Below are 17,158 nucleotides of genomic sequence, written 5' to 3'. Positions count from 1 at the left end.
TCTTGAGCTATTTGGATTGAATCTTGCAACTTAGTCCATGATAATTATGTGATAATTAGTTGTAAGCCCGTCTAGCTCAGTTGGTAGAGCGTAAGGCTCTTAACCTTGTGGTCGTGGGTTCGAGCCCCACGGTAGGCGCAATTATTTTAATTCATTTTTAGGGCTTTCTTTGTTGAATAAGAGATGTTTTTTTTGTTTCAACAAGCTCATGGGCCTCAATAAATAAAATTATACTCCTCCGTAACAAATATTTTAGACAAATAAAATATTTATAACTAAAGAGAAACAAATAAAGCCCATTTTGAAAAAAAAAAGAATAAAGTCCTCGGGTGTAGTGCATACATAAATTATTTACTTAAAACGACAAATTTAAAATTAAAATATCATTAGATTTGTTGCAATGAGTTCTAGATTACTAAGTACACTAAAAACTGTCGCATCCAAGTAAAGTAAACATATAGTACAATTCAATTATCCTCCACAAAAAATTAAATAGATAAAATTAAGGTACAATTGGAAGTGAGTGTGGGACTTAAATTTAAAGCTAACTAATAAAATAAAGATTTTTTATCAGCTTTAATTTAGTAAAGCAAAGAAAAATTACACTAGCAAAGTGTATGTATAGTACTATACAATTAATATTGTAATTTAGGTCTTGAAAGTATCCATGATTGAGTATAGATTATATATATGTGTGTGTATTTAAATTATTTAAAATATTAGCAATTTTTTAATACAGAACTAAGATCAAATCTAAATCGTTGGATTGAGAAAATGGACGACTGGCTAATTAGTTTTTTTTGCGCCTATTCTTTGTTATACAATTTGGGTTGACTAATTAAATTTATTTTTGCATTGAAACAAAATTAATATTGATCCAAATTGATACAAACTTTAATTTGCAGATCTTTGCAGACAGTGAGAGGTACTTTAAGATATTGCTATTGCAGATATGGATCATTTAAGTTTATAAATTCCTACAAGTTGATATAAAGGTGCCAGACTTTTGAATTAATGTCTATGATTTGTGGATAAATTACAATTAACAATTCTCAATTATATGGGATATAATTGGTGGATATAAAGAATTAATATTTAAAGTACTTTCCGTATGTTCAGTTAATTAGGATGATTAGGTTTGGATATATATACATGAATAATATTGTTTGGTTGTACAAACCCACAAATTATGATGAAAACTAAGATTTAAAAGCCTTAACTTTAAAAAATACGCCCATATACATGAAGGCCGAAATTATTAAAAATATTAAACGGAATGAATATTGAAAACTTCACATAGGAAGTAGCCATAGAGTATATTCTTGTGTTGATACATTTTATAAAATAAATAATAAAAAGAATTGGAAAATGTAAGACTTTGATTTGTTCATTCTAAGAATCCGTTTAGTAGTACCATGAAATGAAATGGTAGGCTTGGATTTGGACTTGGAGCATTCAATTTTAATTTCATTTCCATTGAATTTCATTGTTTGATATCACAAAAAATGTTTTCCAATTCCAAATTCTCTTAATTTTTCAATTTGAATTTTATATCAATAAAATAATATTTGGAAGGATATTGCTTCCCAATGGATTTAATGGCATTTTAGTTTGCAACTGCAAATTAGATTGTGATTTGTGGGTCAATTGGTCTTGACACTCATTTATATAATGTGGGTTTCCATTTCAATAAAACTTGAAATTTCATTAATTATTTTAATGATTCTATATATTAACACCACTTGAACTATGCTCTAGTATTTAATCAATTCATAATAATTAGGATCCGAAGCTAAGTTTTGGACCAAATTTTTTAAATTTTCGGATATTTAGGATTATAAATGGATCAATTCATAATGTTGAGAATCCAAATCTAAATAGAAAGAATTCAATAATTGAGCACTAACCCTCACCAGTGCACTACCTTTTTCTTACTTTTCTTTGGGTCACTTTTCATGGACGTTGCTTTGGTAGTTTGCTTAAAGTCGCTTTAATCTAATTATATTGATCACGGCCTAATTACTAAAATTTGCACGCCACTAAGCACACACACCTGTAATTATTTGAAAAAAATAATCCGTTCCACAGTAATAGATATTTCATTTTGCACTCTCATTTTGAAAAAATAATTATAAATAGCTAAAGTGGAGAAAAAATAAAGTAAGAGAGAAAATATTGCAGATAAGACTCTTCTCTACATTATTCTCTCTCTTACTTTACTCTCCCTTCACTTTAACTATTTATCATTTTTTCAAAACGAGAGCAGAAAATGAAATGTCTCTATTACTGTGGAACGGAGGGAGTATATACTTACGTACACGATTAATTCTGGATAGAAAAAGAGTTGTTCAAATAGCATCTACTAATATTACCGAAAATATTGTTAAAATACTTTTTTGGAGAAGGTTTTATCGAAAACGTCAAAAAACATCGAGAAAAAAACAAAAAAAAAAATTGTTTTAACCCTGCGACGTAGCAAGAATATAAAAAGACCCTATAGAAATTTGTTAAATCTAAAATGCATCAGCTGACCTGGTCTACGAATCTATTCTAACTCTCAACGAATTCCTAGAATTTTAGGTGGAATGGGGATTGTAATTATTTCCTAGAATTTTAGGTGGAATGGGATTGTAATTATTTAAAATATGGAAATAAAATGTTTGAGTTTGAATTGGACGAAAGGGTTAGTTCAAAAGGGCAAAATCTTTTAAATAAGATACTTATTGCACCTATATTTAACTACTTTATGGTATACTACTACTACTATATATTCGATCACATTTTCTACGTGTGTAAAACGAATACGGAATTTTAGTTCATCCGAAATAACTCACATTTGCTATGTGTGTAAAATAAATAAGGAATTTTAGTTATTAGTTAAAATTTATAATGTATCCAATTGGGGCTTATCAAGCCACTCTTCGATAAATTATACAAGGACTCAGTTGAAAAAACAGAATCACTTCTTATATAATCATTGAAAAATATTCGAATTTAGTTAACAGTCTATTAAAAGACGAAGATACTTGGATAGAATCTTCATAAATATTAAACTTAAGGTCTATTTGATAATAATTGAGGTAACATTGCTTCTTGGGTTCAAACCAATAAACAAGTTTTTAATAAACGTGTAAATGAAAACAAATTTGAAAAGAAGAGTTTGCTTTCTCAAAAGATGCATCTTAGTGAAAGTGGGGAAAATTTTGTAAAGCAGCTCCAAGAAATTGGTAAAAAAAAATGGCAAATACAAAAGGCGACAAGTGTCAAATCCAAATGTCACACACCTGAATTATTGGCGTTTATTTCCTCAATTTTCGTCCTATTTTTCCATATACTATAAAGTTTGAATTTGGGAAAATTATCTGTCCAACTGAAAATGAAGTCACGAAGCAGCTGAGTCACTCCTCCACGACAGGTACGTGCCCATGCAAAATGTGCTTTACAAAAATATATTCCTCCATCCATAAATAAATGTCACATTATAAAAAAAATTAAGTAGCTAAAAGAATTATTCAAACATAACTAAACGTAAAAATCAATGAGATATTTAATATTAAAAAATCCCGAAAATAGCAATATACTATGATACTTAATGGTGAAAGGAGTAATATAATAGTTATGCTAATCATTCAATCACTCAAGCATTTCACTTTAAAAATTTATACAAATTGTGAATAAGTATAATGAAATATAGTCAATTCTGATTTATCTTGCAATTTAAAAAATCAGTCGGAAAAATCATTCGCTAATCCAAATTTCGTAATTTAACAAAATTTCATAAATGCCTAAAAAACACTACTCCCTCCGTCCCAGATTAAGAGTCATTTTTTGCCATAAAAGTCCGTCTCAGTTTAAGAGTCACTTTTAGAATTTTTCATATTTGGTCATACAATTTTACCCCATTCTTCATCAAAATTACATAAAAATACCATTATCTACATTAAAATAAATCAAATCAAAAGTCAAAAGGTACCCACCTTCAACCAACTCCATCATCTCACTTCATTTATTACACACTTCAAAATCTCACTTCATTTATTACACACTTCAATTCTTTTTTAAAATTCTAGCCATAACAATAAGTGACTCCAAATGTGGAACGGAGGGAGTATATATCATTCATCTTACGATTCAATTTATAAACCAGGCTTAGAATTTTCTTAAAATCAATAATAAAATAGGAGTATAACAAATAAAAAAAGAGATCCACTTTACCTTAGTGGAATCAAGACAGGTCAGTGATTTTTGCCTTTCTCATATCCCACTAGTTAAAGCTCATTTTCTCCTTAACCAGAATTTTATGCATATTCACGCAGCCACAACTTTAAAGTTAGTATTTATTTTATTTAGAATCTAATTTAAATCTACTTTTGCTTTTTCTTAGTACTAAATTGTTTCCCACTAATCAATCTTCTCTAGTATCGGAGTTTTGGAGTTAAGAGATATTTATTGTCCATAAACTAAAATTAAATTCATGCCTTGTACAAGTTGTAGTACTATGCAAATATTCATGTAACGTAAATAAAATGTTCAATATTAGTAAAGACGAGTAGGTAGATCTCTCCAAACATTATTAAAATTCAAATAAAATCTTCACCAAACAAAACATTTGCTAAATTTTTCTCCAACTAATCCCACACAGTAATACTCTCTCTGTTCCATAGTAATAGAAACGTTTCTTTTCATAATGGAGATTAAAAAAAATCGTGTTAGATGAGTTGAGTAAAGGGAAAATAAAGTGAAAATGAAAAAGGTAGAGTTATGAAGAGAAAAAAAAGTAAGAGAGAGTAAAGTAGGTGTGGAAAAATGTGTTGACTTTTACTAAAAAGAGAAATGACTCTATTACTATAGAACGTACCAAAATTGTAAAATGACTCTATTATTATAAAACAGAGGGAGTACTATATACTGGCAATCTAAATGCTTTTTCACACACATTTACATTCACATTTTACAATAGTAAATACTCATTTCTAGTTCGATCAAGATTTTCGTCAACAGACCCAATGATTAATATTGTCGATGATTTGTAAGATCCTCAAAAGGTGGAACAATTAACCACGGATTTAATCATTTAAGGTTGCTCGCAACACTCAAGTGATTAATTTCAGTTCTGGTGTGACTCGGATTTTCATCGACATACCCAATAATTAATTGTGTCGATGAATCCTTGAAAGGTCGAACAACTGGCCCAAGGATTTAAGGCCGGGCAACACTTGATTAATCCTTTCGCTAATTTGTTTTCTCCATTTTTCGTAACCAAAAACACAATACGGAGTAGTAACTTTTTTTTTTCATTTTTACCCCAATACTTTACCATTATTGCATGTACAGCACCATGCACGAAATCATAAAAATCAATAAACACAAACCCTAATTAAATCCCCAAATCACGAGAAAGGCGACGGCGATTTGGAGCACTGCCGCTTCAAATCGCTGTAAAACTTCACAATAAACCTCTCCGCCGCCTCATCGACGTGGCGATTGTCCTCGCCGGCGTCGCACAGCGGGAACGGCGAGTCCGTGATCCGCAGCTGCCGCACCATCGGGCTCGGCCCGAACCCTGGCAGCGCGGGCGACGCGGCGGCGCTGCTGAACACCTCGAGCGCCGCCGCCAGCATCTCGCCGTCGATCTGCGGCGGCGGCTTGCCGCGGTGGAAGGAGAAGGCCGGGCTGCTGCTGCAGCTGAACTCGTACTCGTTTATCGGATCCCGGCGGCGAGGGGCGGCGGCGGCGGTGACGGCGGCGGCGTGGTGGAAGATCAGGTTGTGGATCGCGGCTTTTCCGGCGATTTTGCCGCGCTTCAGCATCGTGCTGAGATCGGATAATAGCTTGGCTTTGGAGATGCCTTTTCTCAGCATGAAGTAGAGAACTCGGACTACGCTCCAGAATTTTTTTGCTATTATTGGCATATTTTGCTCCATTTTTTTTTTTAGAGAGAGATGATTTTTTTGGTTGAATTTTTTTTTCATGTGAAGAGTGGTATTTAAAGGGGATTTGGAGAGAGAAGGTATGCTTTAGTGAGTTGTACGTTGTTTAATAATTGGAGCTCCTTTGATTTGGAATTTGTTAGGTATTATTGGAGTATTTGAAAAATAAAAAGAGGATATAGGACGTTACGTACACTCTGTGGATCATGCGTTTCATGTTTCTTTGAAATACTCACATGTATACACTCTTTAATCTTCTACTTTTTCAATTTTTGAGCTAATAATGGTTGTAATTTAATACACTCGGGTGGTGTTCAGTTTGATAGATTAGATAAGATTGTGTCTTAATTATGAATGTTGTTCAGTTAGACAGATATGGTAGTTATTCTCGGATAATGCTACTATGACCTATGACAGAATTAGTTTTGGTTGGTGATAATATCTGGTGAATTCGATTTTGAACAATCTTTAAATAATTTAATCTTGAGTAACTGCTGAATACTCCCTCCGTCCCACAATACTCGTCACACTTATTGTGGGCACGGGTTTTAAGAAATATAAAGAAAAGTTGGTTGGAAAAGTTAGTGGGATGTGAGACCCACTTTTTTATATTGGTTTTATAATAAAATGTGAGTGAAGTGGATTAGTGTAATGTGTGACCTACTTACAATTTATGGTAAAAATGAAGTGTGGCAATTATTGTGGGACGAACTGAAATGGGGGACAATTACTGTGGGACGAAGGGAGTGTATGCGTAAAAGAACCAAAAAAAAAAAAGGAGGTCGTTTTCTTGTAATTAAGCATGGGTAATCTATAAAATGAAGAAGTTTTGGTGATTCTTAACCAACAAGATAATGTTTACAACATTGAAGAAAACATGGGGAAATAAGAGCCTCTCCATTACCCATAAAATCAAGCATGTGTGCTAATTTGTTTGCTTTTATGCTCTAATTATGAATGCTTAATTAAGCTCTAGCCCTACTCTCTCACTTTGTATTCTTTTGAAGCATTCAAAATACTTTTCCAACTTCGCATTTGTGTTTCTCGAATTAAGGTAATATTATTGTTTGGAAAATGCTTTTAACCAGACTCTTCAATTTGAATTTTGCGAGCACAAAGCTGTTTTAGTTCAAGTAGTTGGAGATGGAAAAAGAATTATTTATTAATGGAAAAAAGTAGGAGTTTAGGCCACGAATTTGATGTTTCATTAGCTGAATATGCAAAAAGGGCTTTCTTGAATTGAATAACATGTCGGCTTGGACTAAACTTTCTTGATTAATTAGCACATTTGGAATTTCAAACAATGAGTTAATCATATGGCAAATTAAATCCAAAGAAAATTTCAAACATATGAGTTTATTAGCTGTAGAATAGGCTAACATGTAAGTAAACAATTATATGTATATAGTCAAAATTGGACACTACATACATGCATATGCAAGATAAAAAATTACTACTTGTGATTATTTTAAGAAACTTCTAACAATTGAAAATTTGAAAAACACAATTCTAATATTTGTAAGTAACTGAAATAATCATTCATTCATTCAATAAAAATTGACATCTCACATATATAAGGCATCAATCCTATTTCTAAGTGACATGTAATAAAATAGATAAAGATTGGAATTCATAGTAAATCCAATGATTGATGCTGCCACGGAACACTTTCCTTTTCCTTACCCAAATAGGTTAGTGGGATTTGGTATTTTGCCAAGTGAAAATAGTTTTTCTATTTATTTATATTCCAAATTATATGGCAACCTTTGTAGCTAAGTAAACCACCATTGGCAGAAACCAATAAAGTTAAAAACCAGAGAGAGAGAACTTGTTTGGCTTCAAAAGAAACCTATGAAAGTGAGAGAATCATTCTTTATATTCACCATTAACTATACACTTTTTTAGAGTGGATCCCTTTTGCATTGATTTCTTTCATTTTTTGAAATTAAAAAATAAAACGTTAATTATATATATTCTAAAAATCATTTTTGAGTGTTCATTTTTCTTCTTCTTTATTTCTAAACCCTTTCACAATATCAACAATAAGCCAGTGAAAATAAGTTAGGTTTATCTGTCATGTTTATTTTTTCTACTTATCTATTAAAAAAATAATAAATTTCATAATCCACAATCAATAGTTGAATGGAGTAAGTTACATATTACTAGTAAGGAAATAAAATATCCACATTATAGTCCTTTTCAATTTTTCCTGTATATTTCTCTTCTTTTTTCTAGGTCAAATGGGATGTGACCATTTAACTAACAAAAATGGACACGTTGTTTGAGTTGCAATTTGGAATGCATCAAAGCTATGAAAATTTGAATAAAAACTAAAATAAGAAGAAACGTGAAAGTAAATAAAGTTGAAAAGGGCTAAAATTAAGAAAGTGATTGAGCCGGCCACTTTAACAAAGGAGCTTCAACAATTCCCACATTTCTTACTATCAAGTTACCTATACATGATATTTTCATCTAATCATTCAACAAAAATCATATAGCCATATCATGATTTGATTTAGGTATCATTCATCATTGCATTAAATAACATGACTTAGCAACAAAAAAAATGTGGATGTAATTATGTAAAGAGTTTTAATTGAGTTGTGAGCTTATGGAGGCCTATGAAACCATAACTAATTTTTCCCAATTGTAGACAGCCTATAGATATCCAACTAACTTAGCCAAACAATAATTAGGTGAAAGCATTGTACTTCCTCATCAGCCCAAGGTACAACCTCCTCTCCCTATAAATACATCCCTCCACTTGCTCAAATTAAACAAAAAAATCCACTCTTCATATCAACAAAAACACTCCAAATCAAAATCCCACCACCAATCAAACCCAAACACCAAAACATTCCCAAATTCAAGAATCAAGAAATGGAGCAAAATCTACCAATCATTGCCAAGAAATTTTGGAGCATAGTAAAAGTGGCCTATTTCATGCTGAGAAAGGGCATATCAAAGTCCAACTTATTATCCGATTTAAACATGATGATGAAGCGCGGCAAGATCGCCGGAAAAGCCGCAATGCACAACCTCCTCTTCAACCACCACCTCCACGGCTGCGCCTGCGGCCGTGGCCGTGGCGCGGCCGCCCAAGAGCCGCAGCTGAACTCGTACTCGGCCACACAGGTGGCCGAGTACGAGTTCAGCTGCAGCCGAAGCCCGGCTTTTCGGCTGCCGTTCCACCTCGGGAAGAGGAAGAGCGGCAGCCCGAGGCGGCCGAGCGAGGGCGAGCTGTGGGAGGCAGCGGTGGAGATGGCGAGCAGCGTGGCGCCGTCGCCGGCGCTGCCCGGGTTCGGGAGGGCGGCGGCGGTGAGGGTGACGGACTCGCCGTTTCCGGTGAGGGAGATCGAAGAAGAAGATCATCGCGTTGATGAAGCTGCGGAGAAGTTCATCACCAAGTTTTATAGGGATTTGAAGAAGCAAAATGCTTTTGCTTCTTGATTTTAATTTTCTTTTTTTATGGAAAAATGGAAGCATATTGAATATTGAAAATGATGTATTTAGAAATATTATAGGTGTATTTTGTTCAAGGAATGTACAAGAAAATGTAATTTAGGAGATCGAATTTTTGTTTTATAGTTTCCATAGCTAGTAATAATGGTTTGTGCAACGAAAATATACAATGTATTTATGATTTCATTTCCTATACTCTGAAAAAAACGGGTTTGCAAAGTAGTACGAAGGTCTTGGTATTACAACCAATAAGTCATATGTTCGAGTCAAAACCATTATTGATTCTCTTTAAAGATCCATATACAAACATCATAAAATCAAAACAAGAAACATGTCAAAAAACAGAGAAGCCTAATGAAACAAGAAACATGTGAAAAAATAGGGAAGTCTAATGTTCAAAGGAGGTCTAATATTTACTAAAAGAAGTAAGGTTCCAAACCAGTCATCATTCATAAACAACTGCATCAACCCCAAAAAGGAAAAAACTAGTATCTAAGCAAAATACAAACATCAATTTTCCTGCAATAGAAACAAGACATGATCAAGACAACATAGTTACTGGTGCTGTTAATCATTCAAACGAACATCTCCAGCTACTTCAAACAAACGACCAGTTCACGAACATAAAGCAGATGCAATGAGCATTTTCATCGTCGTTCAGGACTTTCCACGCGACAGCTCTCTCGTACGAGACGGGCCTGCCCATGCTCGACAAACAGATGCCTCCCGGGAGAGTGGCGAAACCCTGCCGTTTAAAACATGTTTTTAAGGTTTTCTGTGTCAAGAAAAAGTGCATCATTGGTAACAAGTGTTAGGTTGCTCACCTGATTCATTATCTGTGGGAACTCGGAGCAGATGTTCTTGCGCCCATGATCATCGAATATTTTCTCCAGAGAGATGTCTTGAAGCGCAACGAGGGTCGTCTCCAGCATGTCTACGCCGGCCTGGTTTGCAAACGTGAAATCCGACGCTGCCTGCAGAAGCATTGCAAATAAAAAGATGTTGGCAACCACCAATACACGACGTATATCTGAGTGTCGTAAAGTACCTTCATAGAGCAGCACATAATGGCATCCGAATGGTGCCACAGCTCCTTAAGGATGGAATCGTTCCCTCCACCACTCGATTTGAGAAGCTCGACACCCATAAAGCTCCTAGAAAGAAACAAATTCATTAACTCGATAAACAACAATGCTCGAGGTTGAAGGAAAGTGTAAAGTGAAGTTTACCTATAGCTTTGGCAGATCCAACGAGCGAGGGTATGTGCTTCGGGAGTCCCAAGTGGTGAGCGAAGAGGACCGACACCAGAGGGGGACAGAGCTAACGCGACACGTTGAACTGATGATATAATGCTGCGAACATATTGCCGGGCCATGCACGCCACGTTATCTTGCATGTGGCTTTCAAACGCGAATTGGAAGGCGATTGTCATGACGGACCTTGTAGCGCCACTGTTACCAGAGAGGCCGTTGGGTGGTTTGTTCCCTGCTGCCCCAGTTTCCAGAGCAGAAGCAAGGTCCAGCGTTCGATTCGGACTGCCAGCTTCCTAAATCAAATCAATCCAACAATAACAAATCTATCAATGGAAATTAAACAGATTAGAAACTCATCTGTACATTCACTTAGAGGGCAAGAAACGACGAAAGCAGCAACTGAAAACTGACCTTGCCCGAATCAAGGGGAATGATGCGAAAACCAGACGGCAGCAGTGTAGCGTCATCAGCGAAAGAGGCATCAATAGGGGCAAATATGAGTTCAGAACATGTGCCCACTGCATTTTCATCCATTCCACAACAGAGCTGCCAAACATCAAGATGATAAATTACCGAAATCATGTTCTCGATTCCCATTTTAAAAGCAAGAACGAAATATACCTGCAAGAGCAATACTTCCCTAGGCATCATCGCGTCTTCAGCAGTATGGGAAATACCTTCGAGTTTAATCACCTCCAGCAGCTATTAAGCAACAGATATATCGAGTTAAAACGATATGAAGGTAGTGTAGCATTAAATGAAAAGACAATTCTATGCACTTGCCTCTTCATGCTCAATCGTCTGAGCCAAAGGAAGCATAACTTGGCCCCCGTAATTACCAACTCGAGGACCTAAGAAAGTACAAGGACCAATTTTAACGGCAGCAGCTGAGTAGGCATCGATGTTGGTGTCCGCCCATTCTGATCTGTGCTCTCGCAAAAACCGTAGCAGTATTGCAGGAGGCACATTCTGAACCAGAAAAATTAAGATTATGTTATTATAATTACAGCACGTACAAACGAATGCTCTTATTAAGCTTACAGCCCGTGCTCAAACATGAATGCTCATTAATAGTAGGTCGACAACGACAAATCTTACTGACCTGTAAAAGCATAGAGGCTTTGGCGCACAAGATCGAACTGCAAATGGAGTTATATCCACTTGTGGGAGAGATATTCAACCCCATCAATTTTTCTGGATTCGAGTTGACAAGAATGGTGATATCATCCACGCCATCATTGCCTATCAACGACCACCCCTCATCACCAAAACCATTAAGAGCCTCGTTGAATCCCCTGCATAAATAATCAAAACGGTTACATGCAAGGACCCCACGGAACAGAATGCAGACACCAGATGGAGGAAAGGAGAGAATATCTTACCTACTCAGCCTGTGGCTAAGCGCTCGTAGAGCAGCTGGCCTTCTGCCCCAGTTGTTCACACTGGACTGTGAAATGTCGAGAGCTATCTGCCTAAGATGGCGCACAGCCTACATTTAGAGACAAAAGAAGGAAACGATCATTCACAGCACGGAATAAGCTTTCTTTTTTGTCAAAATGTTTTAGTGAGTTGAGAATGAAGCTCAGATATTACAGCAGTTGTTATCCTTTGAGCGAGCACTGTCGACGATTCATAGAGTGGGCGCAACACCTCGGGAACACTCAATGCCTGATGAATGAATGGCAATACCGAGTTACAGAAGGTATCATTTTCCAGAAAAATTGGCCAATAGATAAATGTTTTTCGACAAAAGTCCAAAAAAAACACCATGTGGCACACATATTAATGCTCTACATATACTTATAGAACAGATTTACGATGAATAAACCACTCCACAAAGTAAAATGAACAAAAGATCGAAACAGATGTTGGGTGTTAGAAATGTCAAATACAATTACCTCCAAATTCATGTGATCTACGATGTGGATGATCGAGCCTCCTCCTTCACAAGGTCTGATTAGGTAACCACTAGGCAACATCTCGGCTCTGACAAAGTTCTGAACAGGGGGCATGCTCGGACCATTTTGGGTGTTGCTGAGTGACCTCTCACAGACCTAAGCACACATTGTGAAACCAAAGGAATGCAAAACTTTTAATTTAATCAATTTCCAGGATATAAAAACCGTAAACTAGGTGTAAAAGAATTTCAAAGTTCACATACCACCAAACTGCCATCATCCATGACTGAGGTAAAGCGCAGCAACCAAAAGTCACGGCCAGGCGCCAGAGTAGTTGGCGCATATATCTAATTTTCGAATTCATATGCCCATGAGTAACATACAGAAACAAGGTAATAACCAAATGACCTATATATAAATATAAATTCTACCTGCATGTACAAAAGTTCTATGGTTCCACCATTGGCAGTAGGCAGCACGTTTACCACATCCACGGCTCGACAATCGCGGAACCAGGAAGGTCGATCCTTCAGGATCTCCGCGACCTGCGATATGAATTGGGTAAAAGGCAACACTCTTAAACCTTAAGTAAGATGACACCTAGGAAAAAAAGGAAAAGCGTAGTTTTACTTACTCTGGTGGGTTCTAGACCAACCAGACCGCAAGCTCGTGCTGCCACACCAGGGCAACCATGAGAAATAGCAACGATTCCAATGGAATCCGGACCAGGCTAACAAATATTTACACAAACATTTAGTCGGAATGCTAATTCAAATTTGCAGAAAGCAAAAACGTTAAGCTAATGAAACAGATTATATCAATCCACAAGTTCATATAACACGAGTTATTGCAGATACTGATGTTTGAGAGAACTTGAATACCTTCATTCCAGGCATTTGGACCCACTCAACAGCAGTTCCAGTAGCCTTTGAAAGAAACTCTGCTAAAGTTTCTTCTGCAATGGACAAAAGTCTAGGAAAATACAAACGACAATAAAACTCGGTGAGACACCATTATAACACACATAGAGAAAGTTCATTGGACCATACAATAACAAAACCCCCAACTAACCCTGCAGGACTTGCATCCCTTGGCGGATGCTGAGGCGTCAAGTGGTGCTTTTGACCACCACTCGTCACCACTGATTCACAGCTCGTGTCTTTAGTAGAAAGTGGATTCTGCAAACCACATAATTAACACTGTCAATTTACCAAGGCCTCTATTTCATATTGCACAAGATTGGACTAAATTGCAAGATTCTCACATTCGGTGTATGCTGACGAAAGTAACTGTTCTCATGCACCAAATGTGATACTTGTTTCTGCAACCTATCATTCTCCTCCATCAGCAGCTTGTTCATTGCAGTCAGCTTTCTGTTTACACCTTGAAGCCTTGACGCTTCTTTTCTTTGCTTCTCTCTGCATCTGTATTCGAAGAGAGACCAGTTCAAGATTCTACCTCACGAACGCAACAAACATCATTTAGAAGGAACCCTCATGCTTCACATGCCTCTCTAAAGATTCCAATAAAGTTAACCTAACCAATCAACTGTAGTGCTAAAAGGCATCAGCAAGAACAATCTGCATATATACCTTCTGTTCTGGAACCAGACTTTGATCTGCTTAGGCTCAATGTGGGATAAAATGGGGCACTCACGAATGAGCTGCTGGCGACGAATGGAGCTTGGTTTTGGACAATCATGGTATAGCCTCTCGAGGGCTTCAACCTGCTCGGGCGTATAACGCACATACTTTCCATTATCCATGGCTGCAGCTGCAGCCGCGGCCGCAGCTGCCTTTGCACTCTCTTTGCAGGACATTGCCATCTTCAACTACAAACTCAAGTACTACAAATGATGAATCAATCCTTTTCCCCCAATCCCTAATTAAACAGCTTAAATACTCCAGTCTCTCTGCAAGAGCCCTTTCCTCCAACAGAGTCAAAAGATACTAAAACTTGCTTTGCTGATAAACAACTATCCTACACCAAACAGTAGAATTAAAAGTGGAGAATATTCCTAAACCCGATTCTGCCTATGGAGAATTCTAAAGATGTAAAATCTAACTGATCAAGAAACTTAGTGCATAGCAAACAAAAAGACAGCTGAAACGTAACGGTGACTAAATCCCCCTTGTTACAAAATCAAGAAACACTAATTCTTATCTTCATTTCTTGAATCCACCAAACGTCCCTCCAATCCCACCAATTATCCTTCATAATAACTGATGCAATAGCCCGACAGCAATCCTATTTCACGCAAAGATTGAAGCTTTGAGACTCCCAACATATATAAGCACACCACAGATAACACCATCCCATAGCTGTTTCCAAGATTTCTAAAATTCAAAACTTTTTCAACACCGCAGATAACAACATCCCATAAGCACACATGTATGCATTCAAATATGGATCGATGGGGGTTTGAAATGAAAGCTGAAAATGAGTTGTTGGTGAAGAAAAACAGAAGGGATAAAAGGAGAGAGACCAGATAGTGCTTGGTGGAGCCTTTATTATTTTCCTGGCTATTTTAAAAAAAAAATTATTTTCAATGTGTTGTTTCCATTGGGCAGTTTGCTTTTTACTCCTAGTTATTGTTATCCAATCTCTGCCATTAGATTCTCTCTGATACTTGCAAGCAGACACAGTCTGGATTCGGAATATTTCATGAATCTCAATTACACAAACATTAATTTTACAATCTCCATCAATTTTACAATTTACAGATGCATAAAAATTCGTTCTTTAACAGTAAAATCTTGAAGTTCTCTTTTTAATTTTCACAAAAACTGCAAAAACACAATGTTTGTATTGATCACAAATTTGGGAAGTGGTAAAAATGTGTGGTTGGAGGTGGCATAAATGGGAAGCTGGGGAGCAAGAAAAATATTTAAAGGGATGGGAGAGAGAAGACATCATGATGAGGATTCTGCATGCGCCTCCTTGATTCTACTTCTTGCCCACTTTTAATACCCTTTTTACAATTGTACTTTATTAGGGTTGTTTTCTAGGAAAATTAGTGTATATTACTCTTCCGGTTCACTTTTACCATAAATGGTAATAGGGTCTCACCTTCACCTAATTCATTTAACTTACATTTCACTTAAAACTAATATATACAAGTGTGACATCTATTCCTCTAACTTTTTTCCACTAACCGGGCCGGTTCCGGGGAGGTTCCGGTTCGGACCGCCGGTTCAATGCCGATTTTTTTTTTTTTAATTTTATTCCGGTATAGTACTAATTGTATAGTTGTAGGTGTAGTTGTAGTCTTGTACTATCGAATAAATAAATAAAACGAGAATGACAATTGACAAATGGAGTAGAAGTCGACATTGGAGTTGGAACAATTGGTATTGTATTTTGCTCAGGTTAATGATTGAAAGGCTCTGTCAACCTGTTTCTGTTTATATTTGAACTTTTTATTGTTGAACTTTTTTAGATTTGAACTTTGCATCGTCTCGGGTTAAAGCTTTGGTTTGATGTGCACTTATCTCTTAGGAAAAAAAAGGGAGTAATAAACATGAGTATAAATTTTTCCTTTTAGGCCTAAAGAACAAACAGATAAAATCACCAAGAATGAAGTGAAATTGGGGGGAAGTTTTTTGCAAAAAAAAGATGTTAAATTAAAGGGAATCTCCTTTAAAGAATCTTGCCTTTAATGAACTTTAGTTAAAAACTTAAATTTTCAAATCTTAGAGAAAATTATACCGTCACACAATAATTGTCGCTCTTTTCCATTTCGATCCATCTCACGATAATTGTCACACTTAATTTTTACCATAGTAAGTAGGTCTCACATTCCAGTAATTAATTTCACTCACATTCTATTATAAAATCAATATAAAAAAATAGATCTCACGTTCCACTAACTTTTTCAACCTAACTTTTCTAAATTTATATTTCTTAGTACCCGTGCCCACGATAAGAGTAACAATTATTGTGGAATTGGAGAATAATAAAATTTATTTTTTTTCTTTTAGACCCAACATTTATTTAAAGAAAATCATCAAGAAAAAGTGAAGTTGGGGTAATATTTGCCCAAACAAGAAGAAAATATGCTAAAATAAAAAGGGAATTTGGGGGATGGTAATACTTTTTATCGTGGGAAGGATGCGATTCTATAATAATAGCCCAAAATAATTCGAATCCGAATATTCAAATTATAAAATTAGAAAAAATTCGTAGAATTATTATTTTTTATTTAGTTAGACAATTGCAGTTAATTAATTATCTAAACTATAAGGACCCGTTTGATAAGTTAGTAATGCCTAGATATAAATACTTGTATGACTATTTCTAAGTGGTTCTAGATAATTTCTTATCTATCAAACAACAATGAAGCAACCTTCATCCAAGCTTATCTTAAAACGAAGCCCTGCATTTCTTATCTTATTTAACAAATATTGTTATATCTCATATTTCTTATCAAACGAGCCCTAAGAGTGGTAATAAAACGAGTCTACTTATTAGAGCACTTCAATGATAAAATAGCACAATAAATAAAAATAAATTAGCACAATAAATAAAAATTATAGTAAGTACATGACTAAGTAAATAAATTAGCACAATAAATAAAAATTATACATGACTATATAAATAAAGTGAGAAACAAAGG

The 17,158-nt window shown here is 35.6% G+C and overlaps 3 protein-coding genes and 1 non-coding gene across 4 annotated transcripts; 2 read left to right on the top strand and 2 right to left on the bottom strand.

Annotated features, from left to right (window-relative positions):
* The first annotated feature begins 65 nt into the window (after window positions 1-65).
* On the top strand, window positions 66-138 carry TRNAK-CUU. The gene has a single exon. It is a non-coding gene; the product is annotated as a tRNA-Lys (tRNA).
* A 5,137-nt stretch (window positions 139-5,275) lies between these two features.
* On the bottom strand, window positions 5,276-5,986 carry LOC125204858. Its single transcript, XM_048103610.1, has one exon. The coding sequence runs from the start codon at window positions 5,970-5,972 to the stop codon at window positions 5,391-5,393; it is 582 nt and encodes a 193-aa protein (XP_047959567.1). The 5' UTR covers window positions 5,973-5,986; the 3' UTR covers window positions 5,276-5,390.
* Window positions 5,987-8,810: 2,824 nt separating this feature from the next.
* On the top strand, window positions 8,811-9,380 carry LOC125206920. The gene has a single exon (XM_048106134.1). It carries the CDS (start codon window positions 8,811-8,813, stop codon window positions 9,378-9,380), a length of 570 nt encoding a protein of 189 aa, XP_047962091.1.
* Window positions 9,381-9,784: 404 nt separating this feature from the next.
* On the bottom strand, window positions 9,785-15,032 carry LOC125204755 (homeobox-leucine zipper protein ATHB-15-like). The gene is made up of 18 exons (XM_048103482.1): window positions 14,136-15,032; window positions 13,808-13,967; window positions 13,615-13,721; window positions 13,425-13,515; window positions 13,178-13,273; window positions 12,975-13,088; window positions 12,807-12,890; window positions 12,544-12,699; window positions 12,239-12,313; window positions 12,028-12,134; window positions 11,748-11,940; window positions 11,429-11,614; window positions 11,267-11,347; window positions 11,057-11,191; window positions 10,622-10,938; window positions 10,441-10,546; window positions 10,217-10,366; window positions 9,785-10,137 (listed from the first exon to the last, which is right to left on the bottom strand). Exons 1-18 carry the CDS (start codon window positions 14,366-14,368, stop codon window positions 9,991-9,993), a joined length of 2,538 nt encoding a protein of 845 aa, XP_047959439.1. The 5' UTR covers window positions 14,369-15,032; the 3' UTR covers window positions 9,785-9,990.
* Window positions 15,033-17,158: the final 2,126 nt, after the last annotated feature.

Source organism: Salvia hispanica, chromosome 2, assembly GCF_023119035.1.
Source record: "Salvia hispanica cultivar TCC Black 2014 chromosome 2, UniMelb_Shisp_WGS_1.0, whole genome shotgun sequence".
Lineage (NCBI taxonomy): Eukaryota > Viridiplantae > Streptophyta > Magnoliopsida > Lamiales > Lamiaceae > Salvia > Salvia hispanica.
The sequence above is the reverse complement of the archived record's forward strand: the minus strand, read 5'-3'. Positions and strand labels throughout refer to the sequence as shown.